Source organism: Odontesthes bonariensis, chromosome 2, assembly GCF_027942865.1.
Source record: "Odontesthes bonariensis isolate fOdoBon6 chromosome 2, fOdoBon6.hap1, whole genome shotgun sequence".
NCBI classification, from domain to species: Eukaryota; Metazoa; Chordata; class Actinopteri; order Atheriniformes; family Atherinopsidae; genus Odontesthes; species Odontesthes bonariensis.
In genome coordinates, this window is record NC_134507.1 from 6,582,603 (window position 1) to 6,602,126 (window position 19,524).

General features: G+C 41.8%; 1 protein-coding gene and 1 pseudogene across 2 annotated transcripts in view; both read left to right on the top strand.

Moving 5' to 3' along the window:
• The first annotated feature begins 860 nt into the window (after positions 1–860).
• Positions 861–2,258, top strand: LOC142398741 (nicotinamide riboside kinase 2 pseudogene; annotated as a pseudogene).
• Positions 2,259–10,179: 7,921 nt separating this feature from the next.
• The window catches only part of adgra1b (adhesion G protein-coupled receptor A1b), a 186,641-nt gene continuing 177,296 nt past the window's right edge, over positions 10,180–19,524 (top strand). For both annotated transcript variants that reach the window (XM_075474661.1, XM_075474662.1), the window contains exon 1: positions 10,180–10,813. In XM_075474661.1, coding sequence (XP_075330776.1) covers positions 10,596–10,813 — 218 coding nt within the window. In that variant the 5' untranslated portion in view covers positions 10,180–10,595. The remainder of the gene's footprint in view (positions 10,814–19,524) is intronic.

The following is a 19,524-nucleotide window of genomic DNA, read 5'->3' on the forward strand; positions in this document are numbered from 1 at the left end:
ACAGCCCATAGAAACATGTGAAAAAGGAATCACAGCCTTTTAACTTCTAATGTTTTACATATCGGGACATTAGAGAAAAAATAACAACATTCATCTGGTCCTAACCAGGTCTTACAATCAGGTAAATAAAACCCCAGATGACCAGCAACGATATCACACCCTGTTATTATTTACTGAACAAAAAGTGAGCATAAAAAATCTGCTAACAAATGGGAGTTTCTCTATGAAAGCAGAAGCTTGGGCAGTTTGCTGATCCTGAGCATTCCACTGTGTGTTAACACAACGTCAAGGAGGAAAGACATCAGCCATCTTCTTAGAGAAGCATTTGTTGCGGCTCATCAACCTGGGAAGTGTTATAGGTCAATTTCCTGATAATTACGAGTCTAACATTCTACGGCGAGGAAGGTTATTCACAAGAGGAAAACGTTCAAGAAAGTTGTCACTCTTCCCAAGAGTGAGCGTTTTATCTATGCATTCATATTCATATCAACATATACAACCAGTCAAAAGTTTACACATCCATTCATTTAAAATGTATGGAAAAAAGTGTGTCTTGTATTGTTTTGAATCGCTTCTATGTTTTCTATTTGGCTCAAAAAGCATCTCAAACAGCCGGTGAAAGCATCAGTGAAAACAGAATAAGACTTGAAGAATATGCCTTTTTTTTCTCTTTTCTGACATCTTTCCTTCCTGCTTTGGCTGCTGCAGCCGTGTTGCTTTTCAACCTACTTGACCAGGGGTCGGCAACCTTAAACACTCCAAGAGCCATTTGGACCCATTTCCCGCGAAAAAGAAAAACACTGGGAGCCACAAAACCCTTTTGACATCTAAAATTAAGATAATTTGACCAATCCGAAATCATGAAGTACACCATCGGCATCTGCGGAGTGACCAATGCAGGGAAAACCACTCTCACCAACAGACTGATCGAGAACCAACCCAACTGCTGTGTGGTACAGGATGACTTCTTCAAGCCCCAAGATCAGATTGAAGTTGGTGAAGATGGCTTTAAGCAGTATGATGTCATTGCTGCTCTGGAGACAGGAAGAGTACGATCTATGTCCCTATTCAGAAATAATATTGGATGGCATTAATATATTTGATAAAAAATGTAACAATAAACATGTGCGTCAGTCTCTTCAGCAAAGAAACAGAATTACTCCTAGAGGGAAATTTTTTTGGAATTCTTTAGTTCAAGGTATCATTTGGAAGAAGGCTTGGTTGCTACCTCATAAATATTGTATAACGAATACAATAAAAGAAACTCATTTTAAAATTCTCCACAAGATTTACCCTACAAATGTATATATTTCCAAACACAGAGACTTAAGTTTTAATTGTTCTTTTTGCGATGAAGAAGGTGAAACTCTTGTACATTTATTTTTTGATTGTAACATAGTGAAACAATTTCTAGCAAACCTCAGTTCTTATCTTTTTGCACAGCATGGCCATTATGTTTTCTCTCTTAAAGAGATCAATCGTTTGAATTTTTAGTTAACTTTTATATTTTGCAAGCTAAGTTTTTTATTCATAAACAAAAATGGCAGAAAAATCAGCCTTTCTTTAATGTTTTTATGTTAGAAAAGTCCGCTCTTTTCAAGTCTCAAGTTGAAAAGAGCTCAGTTTCAAGTTTGTAAATAATAAGAAAAATGAAAGACTTTTGAATGTTCTTTAATGTATTCCTCTAGTTTTGTTTATTGTTTGTTTTTCTTTTAGTTGTTTAATGTAGCCTAACCTAATCTAAATTGTCCTTTACATTGTTATATCCTTGTTTGGCCTTATTGTCATACCATGTCTCTGTCATTGTTCTTTAATTGCAATAAAAATAAATAAAAATTTTTTTTTTAAAAAGTACGATCTATGTATGACTGGAGAACCCGGTCAGAGAAGTCTCCCGGCGTTAATAACACCTTGGATACTGAGAATGTGCCAAAGTCTGACCACAAGGAGGAGATTCACATCCTTACTGTGGAGGGCTTCCTGCTTCACACCTGCTGCTACTGTTTCCTCCCCTATGAAGAATGCAAAAAGAGGAGGCGCTCGAGGAACTACCTGCTGCCTGACCCCCCCCGGCCTGTTCGATGGCCACGTCTGGCCCATGTGTTTGCAACACAAGAACATCAATCTTCACAGTCTTCAAATTAAAAACTCATTTTTTATTTTCCGGAGCCACGGGGAGCCGCAGCAGAAGGATGAAAGAGTCGCATGCGTCTCCGGAGCCACGGGTTGCCGACCCCTGTGACCTGAACACATTTTAGTGATCTGATGCCAGATCCAGAGGCAGAAAACCTGGGTGGATATCCTGAGCTCATAACAAGCATCTTAGTTACAGCTTAGTGAGATCAACATTGTTAGCGTTAGTGAAGCCATTTAACCTAAAGATATCTGGCTTAACTAAAATAAGTTGAACCTACTTTGTAGCATAAGCCTATGGTAAGTACCAGATTATCATTATTGTTATTGTTTATCCCATGATTTAAAACCTTAGAACTGAAAGAGAGTGTATGCTTTTTCACACATGACTGTACTGCGTGCTGTGATTGGAGTTATTTTATTAGACCGACATCTTAGACCAGTTTCCTGTTTGCTGTTGGCTTTGCATAGCGTTAACAAGAGACAACAAAGGGAGCAGCTAAAACTTGGTTGAGATGAATTCCCCATCGTTGATTTTCCCACAGAAGCTTTCAAATTTGATAAAATCAGCTGCGCATTACCTTGTGCCTGCAGGGAACGAGTAGAAGGGCTGTGGCTGGTTATCCTCCCCATCTTTTCTGCGGCAGAGAGGGGAGGCAGTGGAACTTTCTGTGGAGAGGCCGAGCCTCAAGAGCCAAAGCAGTGGCCTGTGAGAGTTTTTGAGCTGAAGGTTTTGGGTTTGGATGGCAGACTGAGGGGTTCCCAAAAGTGTGAAGGAGAGTTGGAGCAGGTGGTGAGGAGGAGGGCCACCAGCACATCCCCACCACGGGACCTTGATGAGAACGTGTCACCAAAAAGTTGAAGAGTTGATTCTGCCTCTCACTCCTGACAAACCATCCTCTGGTGAGGCAGGGCTTAGCTTGAGGTTTCAGTGGCTAGCAACATATGCTTTCTTAATTTCCTCCAATCCATCTACTTTGATGCGTGCAGGAAACAGAAAAGAGATCCGTTTGAAGGCCACGTCAAGGATGAGTGGATTTGCAATGAATTAAGGGTGGTTAAAAAAAGAAGCGCTGGGTGCGCACTGTCCTGTAGTCGGGACGGAGTCAGGCCTCACTACCTCTTAAAAGTCCAAGTGAAGCCACTCTCAGCAGTCTTAAAGAAGACATCTTCTCAACAAGCCAAAGCGTGTCTTTTTAATAGCGAAGGAGGCAGAGAGATAAAGAGAGATCTACTGACAGGCGTGAAATATGTGCCTGTGGGAGAGCTTCAGCTCTAAGATGACCTATCTCACCACAGAGAACAAGTAGCAATTATTCTACAGAAAGGGCCATGATGGGGCAGGATATGGGAGTCCTGCTTGTTAACCCTTGCTATTCTAAGTTTACTGCCACTGAGGGTAGAGTTCACATGAAATCCACCTCTGATGGGGTGTTTTTAGATTCATCCTATCACACAATACATCTTTGTTTGTTATAAGTCCAAAATAGAAATTTGGCAGTGTATCTTAAAAGGAAACACGCAGTTTTCTGTGTTCTTTTCATTGTTTGTAAGGGGAACGACTATAGAGCAGTGTATGAAACCCCAGTGGATCTTGTAACTGGTCTTCTTGGGAAGAATCATAGTGGATTCCCCTTTTTTCCTCAAACAGGACCCAGTACTGTGCTTTAATTTCCATATCCACAATTAGATCACATTGTTGGGACTGTTTGACATGCTTCCCTCACTCTATGCTTCCCACAAATGTATGCGGCCCCTTCAGAGCTCTAAATGGGACAAAATGTTTTTTTTTTCGTTTTTAGCAATAGCTAAAAGAAAAAGAGAAAAAAAACGTGTGTCCCCAGCCACTGTTTTTCTAAAGTCTAGGATCGCCCTGATATGTTTCAATATATTTCTGCTTGTGTTTAAAAAGAATCAAGAGGAGTTAAAATGTAAAAAAAAATGTAATGTTGAACATGTTGTTTTTACTTTTTTTTCTTTTTTTTTCCACAGTCCTATTTATCCTCCGTCTTCTCTGATCCGGAAATGTTCCCATGGAGCCATCATCTCCTCACTGGGTTCCCACTCATGCAGCCCAGATTATGGAGTAAGGCTGGAATACTTATGAAGCAACGTTCAGCGCGGCACCAGCTGGACGTATCCCCCCGTCTCTCCAGCAAAAACAACTAAATAAAAGCCACATCACATCCGACCCATGAGGACTTTGTGTTGAGGATCGGCAGATGGAAGCAGAGCGACTTCCATCAGTGCTAATGATGACAAATGAGTGGGCTGACGGAATTTCGGAATGATCATATTGAGATGTGAAAACAAGATCGGAGTTTATGTGCAGTCCCTTTATGAGACTCAAGGGAGAACAGTGATTAACGAATGAGCGCACTCCCGTTTGTCTGCACCATCCCTTGAAAATAATAATGCGGAGGAAGCTGTCATGCGCCCACTTTGTAAATGAGGTGAAAACAGCTGGATCTAAAACTCTTAAACTTCTTGGCATCTGGTTTCTGACAGAGGAGGGAAAGTGGAAGACGGTTAAGGAGGCTAAAACAAATCCACACTCTCATAAAGGACTCATTTTAGTCTCTGTTTAGATCATTATGCATGCTCCAAACCTTTACTGAAGTCTGTGTGCCGTAACGTGGTGGTTGGTGGTCAGTGGGTCCACCCAGTCGCTGGAGCACGAACATGCCACATCGTCTTCCTTGCTCAAGTTTAAAAGTAGCACCGGTTTCCCAAATTCTCTTGGCACCTTATTATTGTGAGTCTCCGTTTATTGATGGTAAATTCGTCCCAGGGCCCTGTTTAACCAGGAAAAGAAGCCAGATTGAGTGCATAACATGTAATTTCTCTTTTAAACCGTGTTGTTATTGTACTTCTTGGTCTCTTGTTGGAATTAACATAATCACATTTTTTTTTTAAGTGGCTGAGATGGTAACTAATCTTAAGACGTCTCTCACATGCACTGAAGCGTATGCTCCACATTTCCTTTCCCTCTGTTTTAACGAAAGTGCTGAAACGTTTTTCTGCAAAGTTCTTGTGATATAAGTCCGAATAGGAACACATCTGACTTGATTTGACTTGACGTTTCTTGACCAAAATCCTCTGGGCTTTAAGCTGGGTAAAAGCTATGGGCTCATGTTGCTGTTACTAGTGTCACAACAGAACATGTCACAGGTGGCCCGTGTCCGCTCACATTTATACCAGCACATGGAAATACACTGAAGAAAGATGGTTGCACAGCCAAAAAATAGAATAATAATAAAAAAAAAAGTCAAATGTCTAAGATGTTACCAGAAATGAAGTCTTTCTGAAATCAATCGACAAAAAACTTCCGTACGTATATCTATGTAACTTGTATTTTGCTAAATGGATTACATACAGGGCTGGTTGGTATGGTTTTCTCCGGGTACACCGGTTTCCTCCCATCACCCAAAAAAACGTGCATGTCAGGCTGGATTAAGTGTGTATGGGAAATAGATGGCTGAATGGATCACATACAGTTATGGTCTGCTTTTACATACTATTTCTGTGTAATTTAACGACATGTCAATATTAGTCTTTCCTATTCTCCTAAACTGAATCTCCTGTAATGATTTTTTTTTAATGCACAGATTTGACATTTTAAATGGGTCTTTCTTCAATGTACACAGGGTAAAAACAATACTAACAGGCTTGCAAGTGTCCATATGCCCGTTTTTGATGATTCATTCTATTTTTCCTAGAAGCTTTGAGCTATATTTTAACACAGGCAAGTCCAACTTGCTGTTAGCATCCAACTAAACTGACCTCAGAGCTGATGCACAACACAACTAATAGAAATGGGACAACAAAGGCTAAAAAACATGTGCAGTGACAATATGTGTTTCTCCTTAATTTCCCTACAGAGGTGCAGCATCCATCTTGATGCGTTCTACTGTCACGGCATTCACGCTCCACATATAAGTCTGGTCTAATTGCCCAAAACCTGCCCATGACCTTCTATATTCTTTTCCTGTACTCTTTTTATTGACCTCAATAGAAAATGTCATGGGGTTAAGGGGAGATGGGAGTAAAAAGTTTCATCAGGACTTCGGAAAAGACACCCACGCTGTAATGTGAGCTCTATCACATTTACTCCAAGCTGCGATGTGGGTCTGCAGCACAGTTACAGCAGCTGTTCAATAAATATCCTACAAAAAAAGTGCTTCAGATACTTCGTCTAATGCAGCCTTATCATGTTGGTTCACACAGGTTATCTAATTTCTAACATATTATAAATAATATAGAATATTGCTTTATTTTCAAGGTTCGTAATTCAAAAATTGACTGAACCCTATGTCTCCTTGTGTGATGACCACGATTGATGCCTTGCTCGGGATGGTATACCCACTTTCAACACTGTTGATTTGGCCACGAACGCATATACAAGGAGAAGGAATTGTGGATGAACACAGTACTGAAAATCCTGGGAATGGCCCTGAATTCAGGCCTCACAGGTTTAGTCTTAAACTCCCACGAAGGATTATCTTTTGCACTCCATTTTAATTCACATGTAGGATTATATTATCTACCCCGTGGTTTTGACAGGCATAAGGACATTTAAACTTCAGCTGTCTTTCCTCAGGCCAAAACACAGGGAGAGTGTTATGGTTTTGTTTTTTTACTATTTCACACCCTTCAGATAGCACAACTATTAATGACTATGCCGTGAAACCGGAAACCGCGTGTCATTTTTAGCCAAAAGCCAGAACAACAGTTCTCGCCTTCCTTTACACTAAATCCGTACCTCGGTGAGAACTCCATGAAGCAAGAGGAAGTTCAAATGCTTGTGAGGCTTTGTCCCAAAAGTCGTGGAGTAATAATGAGAGTCTGTCATCCTGCTCTACTCTGGTCCCTGTAAGTGAAGCAGGTAAGTATTTAGTGAGGACTGTGATTGCTGCCGGCCATGGCCCATTCATCTCTGTCAGCGAGTTATAATAGAGAGCCGGGAACACTGACGTTAGAGAGGGAAAACACGAGAGCTGGCTCTGCAGGATAAACCCTGTTTGCAGTGGATCAGTACAATTGACTTCATCCCTTAACTGTCCACTAATGAGGCTGTTTTTATTTAGTTGATGCCGCGATCTGGAATTGTTTTAACAATAATCTCCGCCAATATAATTTTTTTTGTTTCTTTTTTATGGTTCAAATAATGTTGTTTTTGTTGATTAGTGATCCAACTCAAAATAGGCTGTTGGTGTGAAAATGCAGCCTGTGCCAGAGAGAAAACTTTTACTGAAACGAGCTCGTGTGCACCGGTCTGTTTTCCATTAAGAGCATACAAGTAGCTCAGTGAGCAGCCGTGGCTTGTGTCCAAGAGCAAAAAAAAAAAAGTTTCAGCTGGGTCCGTTAAAGATGGATCACTTCAAATGGTGATACAAGCTACACCGGGCGACTTTTCCTCGAGGCATCCCAGGGGTCAGCTGGCTGGACCATCCTCCTCTGCACTTACAAGGTACAAGGTAAATATACATCTGTGTAAACAAGCATGACTGACAGTCGGAGGGAGCGTCATGGGAGCACAATAAGGAGGGGAAAAAGGCCTCCATATGTGGATAAACACAGAGGGGAGGGATGTGTCCTGCCCTGTGTAGTCTGCTATATAGACAGAAGGGAGTCTATGTTTAACTGTCAGACAGAAGAATAGGAAACACGGGCTGCTTGCGGGGTCAGTGGGAGAGGCTTCAAATCCTGCTTTGTGCTCTTGGGCCCATGGAGACAATGTGGATAATGAGGAAGGACTTGTGTGGAGTGCACACAAGGGAAGCACCTCACCCTAACCCCGGGGATCCCAAACACCCAGCTGTCTCAGCATGTCTTCGGAGGGGCCAAACCCTTTCCACAGATGATCCTCCATCAACAGAGAAGATAGATATCACTGGCTACATTGCGCCGGTTTGGGCGAACTGTCCATCCTCTGGCACAAACTGTAGGATTATGGGAAGAATTATCGACAAGAATTGTTTGTTTTCCGTGTTAGGAGACATCAAGTAACACATACTGGATGAGAGCTAAAGCGCTGCTCATTTCGCAGGCAGACACATTCATTTTCAAGTCACATTTTCTTTCCATGGCAAAGCAAGAACATAAAACCGGCAGAAGTATTTTATCTAGCTATAAAGAAAAAAAAACGTCATTCATCATCTTCAGGGGTCAAATACTGTGTTACTGCATCAAGCTGGTCTTTTGCCAGCTCATATTAGTCATTTATATTACATTCATTCCCTGAAACGAAAGTCAGATTTACAAGCGTGTCCTTTTCTTGTAAAGTGTCCAATGATACTAGCAGAAACACATTACAGCAAATCAAAGCCATGCAATATGGATGCGAGTGCATCAACACCAGAGCTGTACTGAGGAAAAAAAACCTCGTTAGTTTTTTTCATGCTGAAAGAAACACACCAAAAAAGGGGTTTTCAAAAATGTTAGTGTGACTGTTTGAGAATAAAAACTCCCTCAAATATAAAGTCCAGTGCAAAAGTCTCGAGCCACCACTCAATTCTTTTATAGCCAGATTTTCTGGTAATCTTTTAAAATTCTCCAGGCTTTTTGAAGGTGTTTCAAAGTTTTTCTTAGGACATAGGCTGCTTTTAAAAAAAAAAAAAAAACTCATCTTCAACCCAGTCCTTGTACCTAGCACCTAACTCAACAGTTAAACACATAACAGGAAAGTTTGCAAAGAAACTATTTTAAGTTGTATCTTTAAGCACTTTTTAGCAGCCTGACACAAAGACAAAGACGTATAATTTGTTCCTATTTATTTAGCTGCTGCAACTATGAATAACACTGAAAAAAAGCGCAGTTTGACATTTTTGCACTTACACGATGATGCTCGAAGAGTGATTTGCTGTAAACTTGGCATATCTCAGCATGGTGTGGAGTGTGTCCTTAGAATTTTGAGTAAACTGCGTGGAGGACAAAAGAAAAATTGCCTAAAAAACTATCTATATCAGACGAAAAGTATCTGAAAATAACGTCCTCAACAAAGAGGGAAAAAATGTATCAAAGACCTGACACAGGACCTGAGAGATGCACCTGCCTTCTGCTGATCCATCTACTCATCACTGAAGCCTCATCAGAAATGGTCTCTATTGAGAGGTGGCTGTCAAGAAGCTATTCTTAAGGAAGGGAAACAGGGAGAAAAGGCTGAGCTGTGCCAAAGCACAAGAAGTGGGCTGAAAATCAGTGGCAACAGGTCTGATGGAGGGATGAATCCTCCCCAGAGCCCAGACCTCAACATTACTGAAGCAGTGTGGGATCATGTTGGCAGAGAACAGAACAAAAGGCAGCCCACATCCAAAGAATAGCTTTGGGATGTCAAACAAACAATTTTCTGTTCGAATAAATGTTTTATGTCTTAACAGGAGTAGATAGAAGTTTGCGACCTAACCTAAGTTATTGAGACCTAACCTCTTATATCAAGAACCCTGGACAACTATTTCTTACCAAACACGTTAGAATAGTATAAACTCTGCTTTTGTTTCCGTTTGCATATGTTTGAGTAAAGGAATGAAGGGTGGCTCCAAACTTTTGCCCATTACAGTAGCTGGGAAGCACTTGAGGAGTTTTACATTTTTTTCGCTTTGTTGCAGGCCATGGGAAACGGATATAAACAGTTCTTTTTCAGCTGTCCCACGTGAACTGAAGAGACTTAAACAAACGCTTTCACCTCGCAGTGTTATCTTTTGTGTTTAAGATAATCATGGGTCTCAGGGACTTGGATATGGCGAAAATAACTTAAATTCAATAACAGTTTGGTTTCACTCCTCCTTTCTCTGGGTTTCCCTCTGGGTAAAATAACAGCTGAAAGAGAGAGAGAGAAGAAGAAGAAGAAGAAAAGCCTTCCAAAGTATGATTGAGTGATTTCACATGTCATCAAGTGTGTGTATGTGGCCTCGTGCAGCTCTGAAAAGTTTGAAAAGTGGAGTATACACCAAAGCCTGCGTGGACTCGGCGGGGAGGGACTTTCTGGACACCACATGCGCAACAAGTCCAAGGGCGCACAAAGTGCACGATGACAGTGAATGACAACTCCGCGCGCAGTAGCTCGAGCGGAGAAGCACTCTAAGTGGACCGTGAGGGGAATTACGATTGGCCGACTCATCCTGACGTGTCGCAAGTTTAAAGTTGATCGAAACTTTTTGTAGACTAGTCATTTGGAAGTTTTCCTGACGCGCGACGGCACCGGGGAGGGCAGTTTGAGGGAGTTTACAGAACATGGCAGGGATACAGCGGCTCACACTTGTGATGATGAACTTCACTCCTGCTTCCAGTGGCAAAAGCAGCGCACTAAACCCAGAGCTCTCCGGCTGATGTTCAGAGCTCATAACGCCGAGGTTTACTGGGAACGGACCGCCATGTGAGATATGGTCCCGACTTGCCGCAGAAGCTGGGATGACATAACTTGAAAGCGTGTCATTTTTTTTAAAAAACTGCGCGAGGCCAAGATGAGAGCTCTACGTTTACTTTGTTTCACAGCCCTGCTGTGGGAGGCGAGCCTGGGCAGCAGAAACTGTCCGGACCTGATCGTTGACAGCTGTCACTGCTCGGCCGAGAGGTCAAAGGAGCTGAGCAGGCAGCACGTCCGTGTCAGGGTCGTTTGTGATGACGCGGACCTGATGGACACCCTGCCGCCCAACTTCTTACCCAACAGAACTGTGTCCCTGTAAGTAGGACCCACCGCGAGTTAAATGTCACCGACAATCCTGCGCACGAGCTGTGGCGATGAGGGGGTGGATGGGTGACTCACATCTAATATGAACGCACGTAGCAGAACTAGTCTGCAGGAAGTAATAATGATGATGATAATATTGATGGTGAGAGGTGAGGGGATCATTTTATTTCAAATATTTATAGAGGATAGAATTTTACAATGGTGCCCTTAAAGTGCTCTGATGGACCTCCTGGAGAATTTCAAATGACAGTTTAAGGGATCTGTCTGCATGGGCAGGAGTAGCACATGTTAGGAATCTAACTTTAAAGGTGTGACACCACATACCAGCGAGCCATTTATCCTGCCATTTTATTAATGTATGTAATGTAGACTGTTGTGTACGTCTCAGAGAAAAGTTACACAAAACATCATTAGGAGAATCGCATGTGATTATTTGATCTCCCACCTAGAGGGGCTCTTTTAGCTTTATTTCTTAAGCACTTGACTATTACACACTAACTTATGACAGTAATAGTAATAATAAGTTTAGAAAAGGCAGCTAAAAATAGATAAAAAGCCGAAAGAGCACAGAGTAAGTAAAGACAATAAAGTGAACAACAAATACATTGATATCATGTATAAATGTGGCGGTATATTATGTAGCCTATATAACGCACATTTTTACAATGATAATTACAACTTGCTAGCAGGGAGAATAGAAAACAGAAGATGACCCATTTTCTTTTATTGTTTAGGGAGAGACTGGTTTATTAATTGGGGTGATTACGTGCTATTTTTAGACAATCAAAGCCGTGGACGATTATTCCACAAGGCCAGAAAACAGAAAGCGATGGCAGACACATCTGCAGCCTTGTCACTACGGAACAGCCTTTGTGATCACTTGTGGATGTTTATGCAGTTGAAAGTCCCTCTTATTTGAGTCCAGTGGAGACAGACGGCAGATTAGATCTAATTCAAGAAGACATAACAGTGTAATCTGAAATGGTAAATGGACTGTACTTGTGTAGCGCTTTTCTTGTCAAGTTGACCACTCAGAACACTTTCACACTACATCAGCCACACACCCATACAGCATGCCTTAGTCCATAGAGCCACAGTGCTTCCAACTACATCCATACACCGATGGATGCATCAGTGGGCAACGTGGGGTTCGGTGTCTTGCCCAAGGGCGCTTCAACATGTGCCCCCGGGAAGTCGAACCACCGACCCTCCGATTGGTAGGCAACTGCTCTTCCTCCTGAGCTACACATTTGTCTGTAAAAAAGAAGAGGGGGAAAAAATGAAGCAGCCTTACTGACACACATTTAGTACGGCTTTGTTGCAGAGTTGACGGTTAAAGATTGATTGACTCATTAACTGGAGAAGAAAAAGCCATTAGAAGCTTTGATGATGGATTATTTGGATCTGTTGATTAACCAGAAACAGCTTCATATTTACTGCAGTCGGCAACGGAAGATGAGGAAATGATTAGATCTTATTTTTATCAGGTGGTGTCAGAGATTTGAAGACAGCAGAAATATGAAGAGATAAGACACGAAACACACAATTCGGTTGAGATAGTTTAGTTTTACTTCACTTCATATTCACCAGTCTTCTATCCACGACTATCCAGTAGTTCTATATTTGTAATCCTCATGCAACTACAGTAGGGAACGTATAGTTCTTTTATTGCTATTGGATTTAAGCCCTTTGAATATGATGACAGCAGCCCGTCGGGACAGGGCCGTGTTGCCGTGTTTACCACTGCGTTGCATTCCGTCGTCTTTTATCAACATTCTGTAAACATCTGGGAACTGAGGACACCACTTTCTGGTCTGGAATGTTGTTCCATTCTTGTTTGACGTAGGATTATAGCTGCTCAGCGGTCCTCGATCCTCTGGCAGCGTTTCCGGATCACGTTCACACATGGCTTCTTCTTCTTTGCACGGTTGAGTTTTAACCTGCATTTGTGGATGACAGGGGGGGGGGGGGCGTGCTCACAGACAATGAGAGTGGAAGTGTTCCTGGAACCCATGCAGTGATCTCCAGGACAGAATGCTAATAAAGTGTCATGTTCCTCACCCACAGATATGTCTTCAGGTTCCCTGAATCTTTCAATGATGTTGATGTACCGTAGATAGGAGGATGTTTAAGAATTTTTTTTTTCTTTAAGAACAGTGTTCTGACATCGCTCCACAATTTGTAGATGTAGTTTTGTGCAGGCTGCTCTACCTCTGGCTATCTTTGCCTCTCGGAGAGTCTTCACTGAAAAAAGTGCTCTTTTTATATCCAGTCATGTAACTTTCCTGTTGCCAATTAACCAAATCCGTTGCAACATGCACCTGCAGGCCTTTCTTTTTGGTACCAGTTGAATTTTTCAGCTTTTTGTTGCTCCTGTTGCCATCAAATTCAATATGAGCTATTATCATTATTATTTTTAGATCTTTTTTTTCCTTAGTATGGTTATAGTTCGGTGCATGCTGCCGTCTGGTTGACTGGGATGTAATTCTGGTTGCATGTAGATGGTTGTTTGTTTCTGTTGCTTATTCATTGATCTGTGAAGGCAGCTAATGTGACAGCATTTGAATGGAAGTCTGTGATTCTGTATCCTATCGTAGAAGGCCAAAAAAAAAAAAAAGGAAAAATCACGACTTTAGCTTTTTGACTTTCAGTTACCCCAGAGCTAACTTTTAGAGCCACAGCCTGTGAGCTACATTTGAATCTTGTGTTGTTACACTTACCTCATGTGCATAAATCGTTTGCCTCTCCCCGTGTACTCTTTATGGGTAATATTTGCATTGTATTCAAAGTTATTCAAACGCAGATTCTGCACATACAGAATGACTTTGAGAGACCTCGTTCAGAATTCATCTGTGCCTCTCTCGTGCATGGAAAAGCTCTTCAAACGCTCAAAGACAGATAACTTTCCCCACATTTGCCCCCTCTTTCTCTCTGCAGGTGTGCAGATTGACTAGATTAAGAGCTGCTTTATTCCTGGAAACTTGAGCCCTATCTTTGGAGTGTAGAAGTGAATGCTAAATGTAAAGGCCCTTGACAAGTTATTGCACCACCACTCATTCTGAACTACAAGCGCTGCTGATTAATGGGAGCACTTTGCTTACTGCAATTTATTTGGAGTGGTGAGAATGGGCCGCATTCGTTCTTTTAAAAAGGAGAATGGTTGAAGGCTTTGTTTTATTTTAAAAAAATGTCTGAAACTGAGCTGTTTTGAAGCCTGCAGGTACTAAAGAAAGCTCGCTCGATAAAGGTGGTCTTTGTGGACAATTAATGGAGATACTTTTGAATTATTTTCGAATAAGCAAACTGGATGCAGCTTGAAGCATCTTGTTTTTTTTCAGTTTACTTGTGATATTTGAGATATCTTGCATGTGTTCTGTGTGTCACGATGAGACCGGCACATACAGTATGGGTCTGCATCTCACCCAGTGCTGTGCTGTGGTCAACAAAATCCGACAGCAATGCTCTCGCCGGCCAGGAAGCAGTTTTCCTGCGTTAGGAAATGTGACCTTTGTCGGGCTGAAGTGGCCTCCCTGCTCGCTCTTTTGTTTAGATGTGCTGTGCAAATAAACAGATATATCAAGGGAAGCATGCACATGCCGATCTCCCCCTGTAGACTAGCTAACAAATCCCCAAAAATGTCTCCCCCCGCGTGCACTCACTATAATTTTTCTTACAATCTCTCCACTTACATAGACAGTGGGCTCCGTGTGGAGCCTGGTTCTCAATAACAACTTAAGCACAGATGTGTCACTTTTGAGTGCGCTAACCTAGAGCCGAATACCAGCTCTAATTAAAGGCTTTTTGCTTTTTACTATTGCAACTGTAAAAATGTATGAGGAACAAACGCTTGCAATATTGCAGCACCCTGCTGGTGCCAAAGAAAACAATTTAAAAGAGCAAATGAAAGAACATTAATAGAAATAAGAGAGATGAAAATGAACTGTACGCAAAAGTGTATCAGTATCTCTTCATGCAGCACAGCGCCCTCGATTAACCCATGGGTGCCTGGGTTCCTTATCGTCTATGGTGGGCGGGCGGGTGGGAGTTGAGGAGTTTGGGGCTCGGTCTGACAGCGCTGCTAACCTTGGAACTTTGGATCTTTTGAAGGCGTTGCAGCAGTGCTGAGTAGCACAGGCAGCGCCTCCCTGCAGAGAGCAGTAGCTGAGATTATAGCCGACACCTGTCTCAGGCGAACGCTCTAACAGGAGGACACATCACTCGTCCCGAGATGCAGGAGGGCAGATAGCTGAGGAGACAAGGGAATAGACTGAAGATGGGAGACAGACTTGGAACAGCAAGGCGGCCAAAAGAGCCATGAGAGGAATGGAGAGAGCGAGAGAGAGACAGGCAGCTGGGAAAGCCAGGACGGCTAGTTTTTTTGGTGAAATACTGTATCATCTGATAATTGAGACATAGGCTAATTGGGATAATGCGAGTGCCTTTAAAGGGCTAATTAGATGGGGAGGCAATCACAGCGGGTTTTACCTGTGCTTCTCAGCGTCTGCACTGTTGGAAACTGAATCTGAAACACTGCACGTTTACATAAGCAAAAATGTATGAAGCCTGTGCAAATGCTGCCGCTGTTCCCTGGCAGCAGCTGCCTCATATCAGCTCTGACTGAGCTGATATACTCGGGGTCAGACAGAATTTTCACACATATGGTGTGTGACTTTATACCATTTATATACTGATTGTAGTCAAATTTGGTTGGGGTTTTAAAATGAACTTTCTGAAATGTTTGTAACACGCTGAAGCCGTGTGTCATGTGTAGCAAGTATCATGGCTGTACCCCTCAAGTCTATCTCTAAGACCCCAGTTACTTAGTTCACCTTTAACTTTGCAGCTCCAAATTTAAATCAGGCGGTTTAAATGCTTTCTACACACACGCGCGCCAGCTTGGTTTATTCTGCACCAGGGAAAGGTGCAACAAAATGCTTAATCCCTTCACACGGATGACTGTTAATGTTAACGCAGTAGCGGGTGGGAGCAGACACATGGTTTTTCAGGCAATTCGAAAAAGTTGAACAACTTTTTACCACAAGCTGTAACCAGCAAAGTGAAGCATTTGAGACCCAGAATTAAATTAGGCAACACCAAGACGTCACTTCAGAACGTTGTCAGAACTAATATTTATATCTGTAGAAAAAAAGCATCATAAGGCATTAGGTATTATTTCTGGTTTACAGCCGTTTTAGCTGCTAAAAATAAATAGTCTTGATTTGTGATTTGCTCTTTGATGCCAAGATCATCAATGGCCTGAATTGTCCTCCTATTCATGGAAGAGAGAAAAAAAAAGAGAGCGTCTGGTTTTTAGGTCATAGCCAAATCTGAAGTATCCTATTCTGTGGGCCTTTGTGATCATCATTATGATCCTTTCAGAAACACACTGTGTTGGTGAAGTCATCAGGATAGGGCCATAGCTGGCTCCTTCCTACTCCAAAATAATGGAGAGAAAACCCCAATAAGATAAGTGGTGGAAGTTGTATAATGTGCTGCCGCGTACTGTGAATAGAAAGTTTGTGATAACATGGACAGAATGATCAAGGGAGCCAGAGGTTGATACTGATCGTTGTTTATCTTGAACAAATATAGAATGTCAGACCATCTTATTTTTTTTTTTTTATATTGCCATGAATACATTTCTCTGTATTCTTTGCACCGCTCCTCTGTTATTCACTCCACCTCTGTTATTCTCCCTCAGTTATTCCTTGGGGGGCTTTTTTTCTCTTCTGCCTAGGTGCTGTTTCTGCTCTACCCTCTCCAGAGTTCTGAGTACTTATGCATGAATATTTCATTGCACACACAGTCCATGTATATACTCCTGTGCATTATCTCACTGACAAACCTCGTGAGCGCACTGCAGATCAAGACGTTCAAGTGTAAAACGCATTAATGGATGTGACACACGTGTACACAGAGAGCTGGTTGTTAATCTACAGAGACGTGACCAAAATGACCCCGATAGAAACGTCGGATCTGCTGTCGCACTGAGAGGAGTCTTGCCAATCTCTCATTCTCTTTCACTCCGTTTGCTTCTCTTGTGCTTTTCTCTGACAAAACTGATGGTTTGAAAAAAAGTAAAAGCTTCATCCTGAGATGAGTGCACTCTCCAATATCAGTCATGTAAGCTCCAGAGGATGGAATACAGTACTTTTAGATAACTTTTCCCTCTGCAATAACTAAAGCCAGGAGTGTCTGCCCCTGTGTTAACCGTGTGTTAAGTGTGTGTTAACGAACGGTGATGTCAGAGGTTTGCTGCTCACCTTCCTAACGATCAGCAACTGATTTATCGAGTTACTTAGCAAATTGAATTTTATCAACGTTTCTTCCAATTGCAAATGCGTCCTTAGATTACCCAGAACTCTCCGGTCATCATTCATGTGGCCTGCTAAAGAGAAAAGGCAGATCTCTTTTCCTGGAAAAAAAAAAGATAGAGAGATATTCAGAGATCTGGAGGTCGTGACCGCTGTGGGAAAGCTATGTCTATAAATTGTCTTTGAAAAACCAAGAATGTGTCAAAAGCCAGACTTCGCATGTAGAAATATTAGGTAAAGATAAATACAGTGTTCGCCACAGATACTTCATTGTGCTGGTAGACTGCTGAGTAAATACCAAAGTTGCTTCGAAAGTCATAAATATGAGGGAGCAGAGGAAGCCAGTTTAGAAGCACCTCGCCTTCTCCCTGGGTCTGACTCGCTGTAAAGCACGCCGATTAAAACCCTGAAGGGTGCTGCTTCTGTTGCGGCGTGTGATCTCTGTGGGGAGTGCTCGAGCTCTCTTGTCTGTCTCACAGGGGCCCCGGCAGCCCTTTATTAGCGCTTTGCGCTCTGTGTGCATGCCTCTGCCAGCGCGTGTGAGTCAGGGAGTCACGATGTTTCAGTTTTTGGGTATATTTATAAAAGCCTCCGTGTTGTGCCAGCTCATTAATTTGTCACTCAAAATAATCACTTCACCTTTTCAATAAGTTTCCAGCTTAGCACAACTTATTGATGCTCTGTGGCTATTTGTGTGCTTGGTTTTGTGATGCAGATTTTTTGCAGAAACTTTGTGAAATATGTTCATATGGGCTTGATATGGTGTTTTAAAGCTCCTTTTTTCAAATTGGCATATTCTAAATAGAGTTGTACTGAATTGGGCTGGATGAAATTGAATTGGAATACCTAATTTGGTTATAAGTATTCAATTTATAATTGGGTTGTATTATTTGAACTTGAATTGAGCTTTTTCAATTTTCCTGTATTTTGAACTTGCTCTATATAAATAAACTGAGTCGAGTAGACTTTTTTGTCAGCAGTCGAGCAGCGCAGTGATTGGTTGGTATCTTACCTATCTGCAGGAGACAACAGTCAGATCACTCTCAGTTGGGATATTAGTGAAACATGCTGACAGATCAAATAGATCCACGGTAAACAAGCTTAATTATACCCAGATCAAACAACTCAAATGTGAAATGCATCACTTTTTTTTTTTCAGAACTTTTTTTTGGTCTTTGTTTTGTCAAATGAAGATTGTTTGTTTTGCTGCAGTTGGCTGTGTGCACGGTGGCTGGGCATTATATCCTGCTGCTGATCAGCTGTGGCTCAAAAGTCAGCCGGTCTAATTATAAATAGACCTGGAAAAAAGGTTCTTTTCAATCTCTGCTATCTGTTTAGAAGACAGATGTGACGCAACCCCCTGCCGGACTCAGCTGATCCAATTGACATTGACGATAAACAAATAGTGTGTACAGTACAACTCATTGTGGAGTTTCCCGAACAAAGATTGAGTGAAAATGTGAATTTCCTTTACTTTAAGCATCCAAATATCTGTGGGTATGCCCTGAAGCAGTGTCCTTTTTATCTTTAACTCAATATTCGTACACTAGAAATAAATTATTTTGGCGTACTTTAAGGCTGAGAATTTACATGCCATTAAAAAGACATTTGCAGTTTTATGTTTTCTGTCTCACATATCCTACATCTGTATGAAGCGTCTGTTGTGTGCGTCTTTAGAATTTAGAATACAAAATAAGACATAGAGATTGAGTAGTAGAGGCAGTGTGGGGGAACTGTGATGGGTTGCTTTTTCTGCCATGATCTTAACATCAACCCAATACCAACCTCCTTTGCTGTGTCCGTGTTTATTGCCAACAACCTTAAAAATCAGGAAGTTCTGTAAAGTCTGAGTTTGCTGGTGTGCTGCCATGTGGAATCCTCCTGTCCCTTGGCTTAGATTATACGAAAAAGCATGTGAATCATTTCTGTGACAATCGGGCTGGCCTCATGTGCAAGGCTTGAAAGAAAGTATACGGTTGGCGTACCTCGATCTTTAAAAATAAAGAGAAGTGGCTTGAAAACTTGAGACCAGAGGTCCTAAACGTTTATGATAGTTTACGTTTTGAAAATGACTGCACTGCTCCGAATGACTTGGTCCAGTATATGGCATGTGTGTGAGCTATTTCTGTGTCTGTTCTCTTATAATAATATACTGTGGCTGAATGTCTCTGGAGCATGGCAACCGGGCTGGTTTCTAGGACAGTGACTTTTTAGTTGGGCCTCACAAAAAATGTCCCAGCTGTGGAAGGGGAGGGAGAATGAAAACCAGAAGTCCTTTTTTTTTTTTTTTTAGATAGAATTGATATGAATATCATGAGCATCAATCTGAGCCTCCGAGCCAAAGACCTGCAGCAAACCTTAGCTTTGGAGTAATGGAATTCAGAGCGA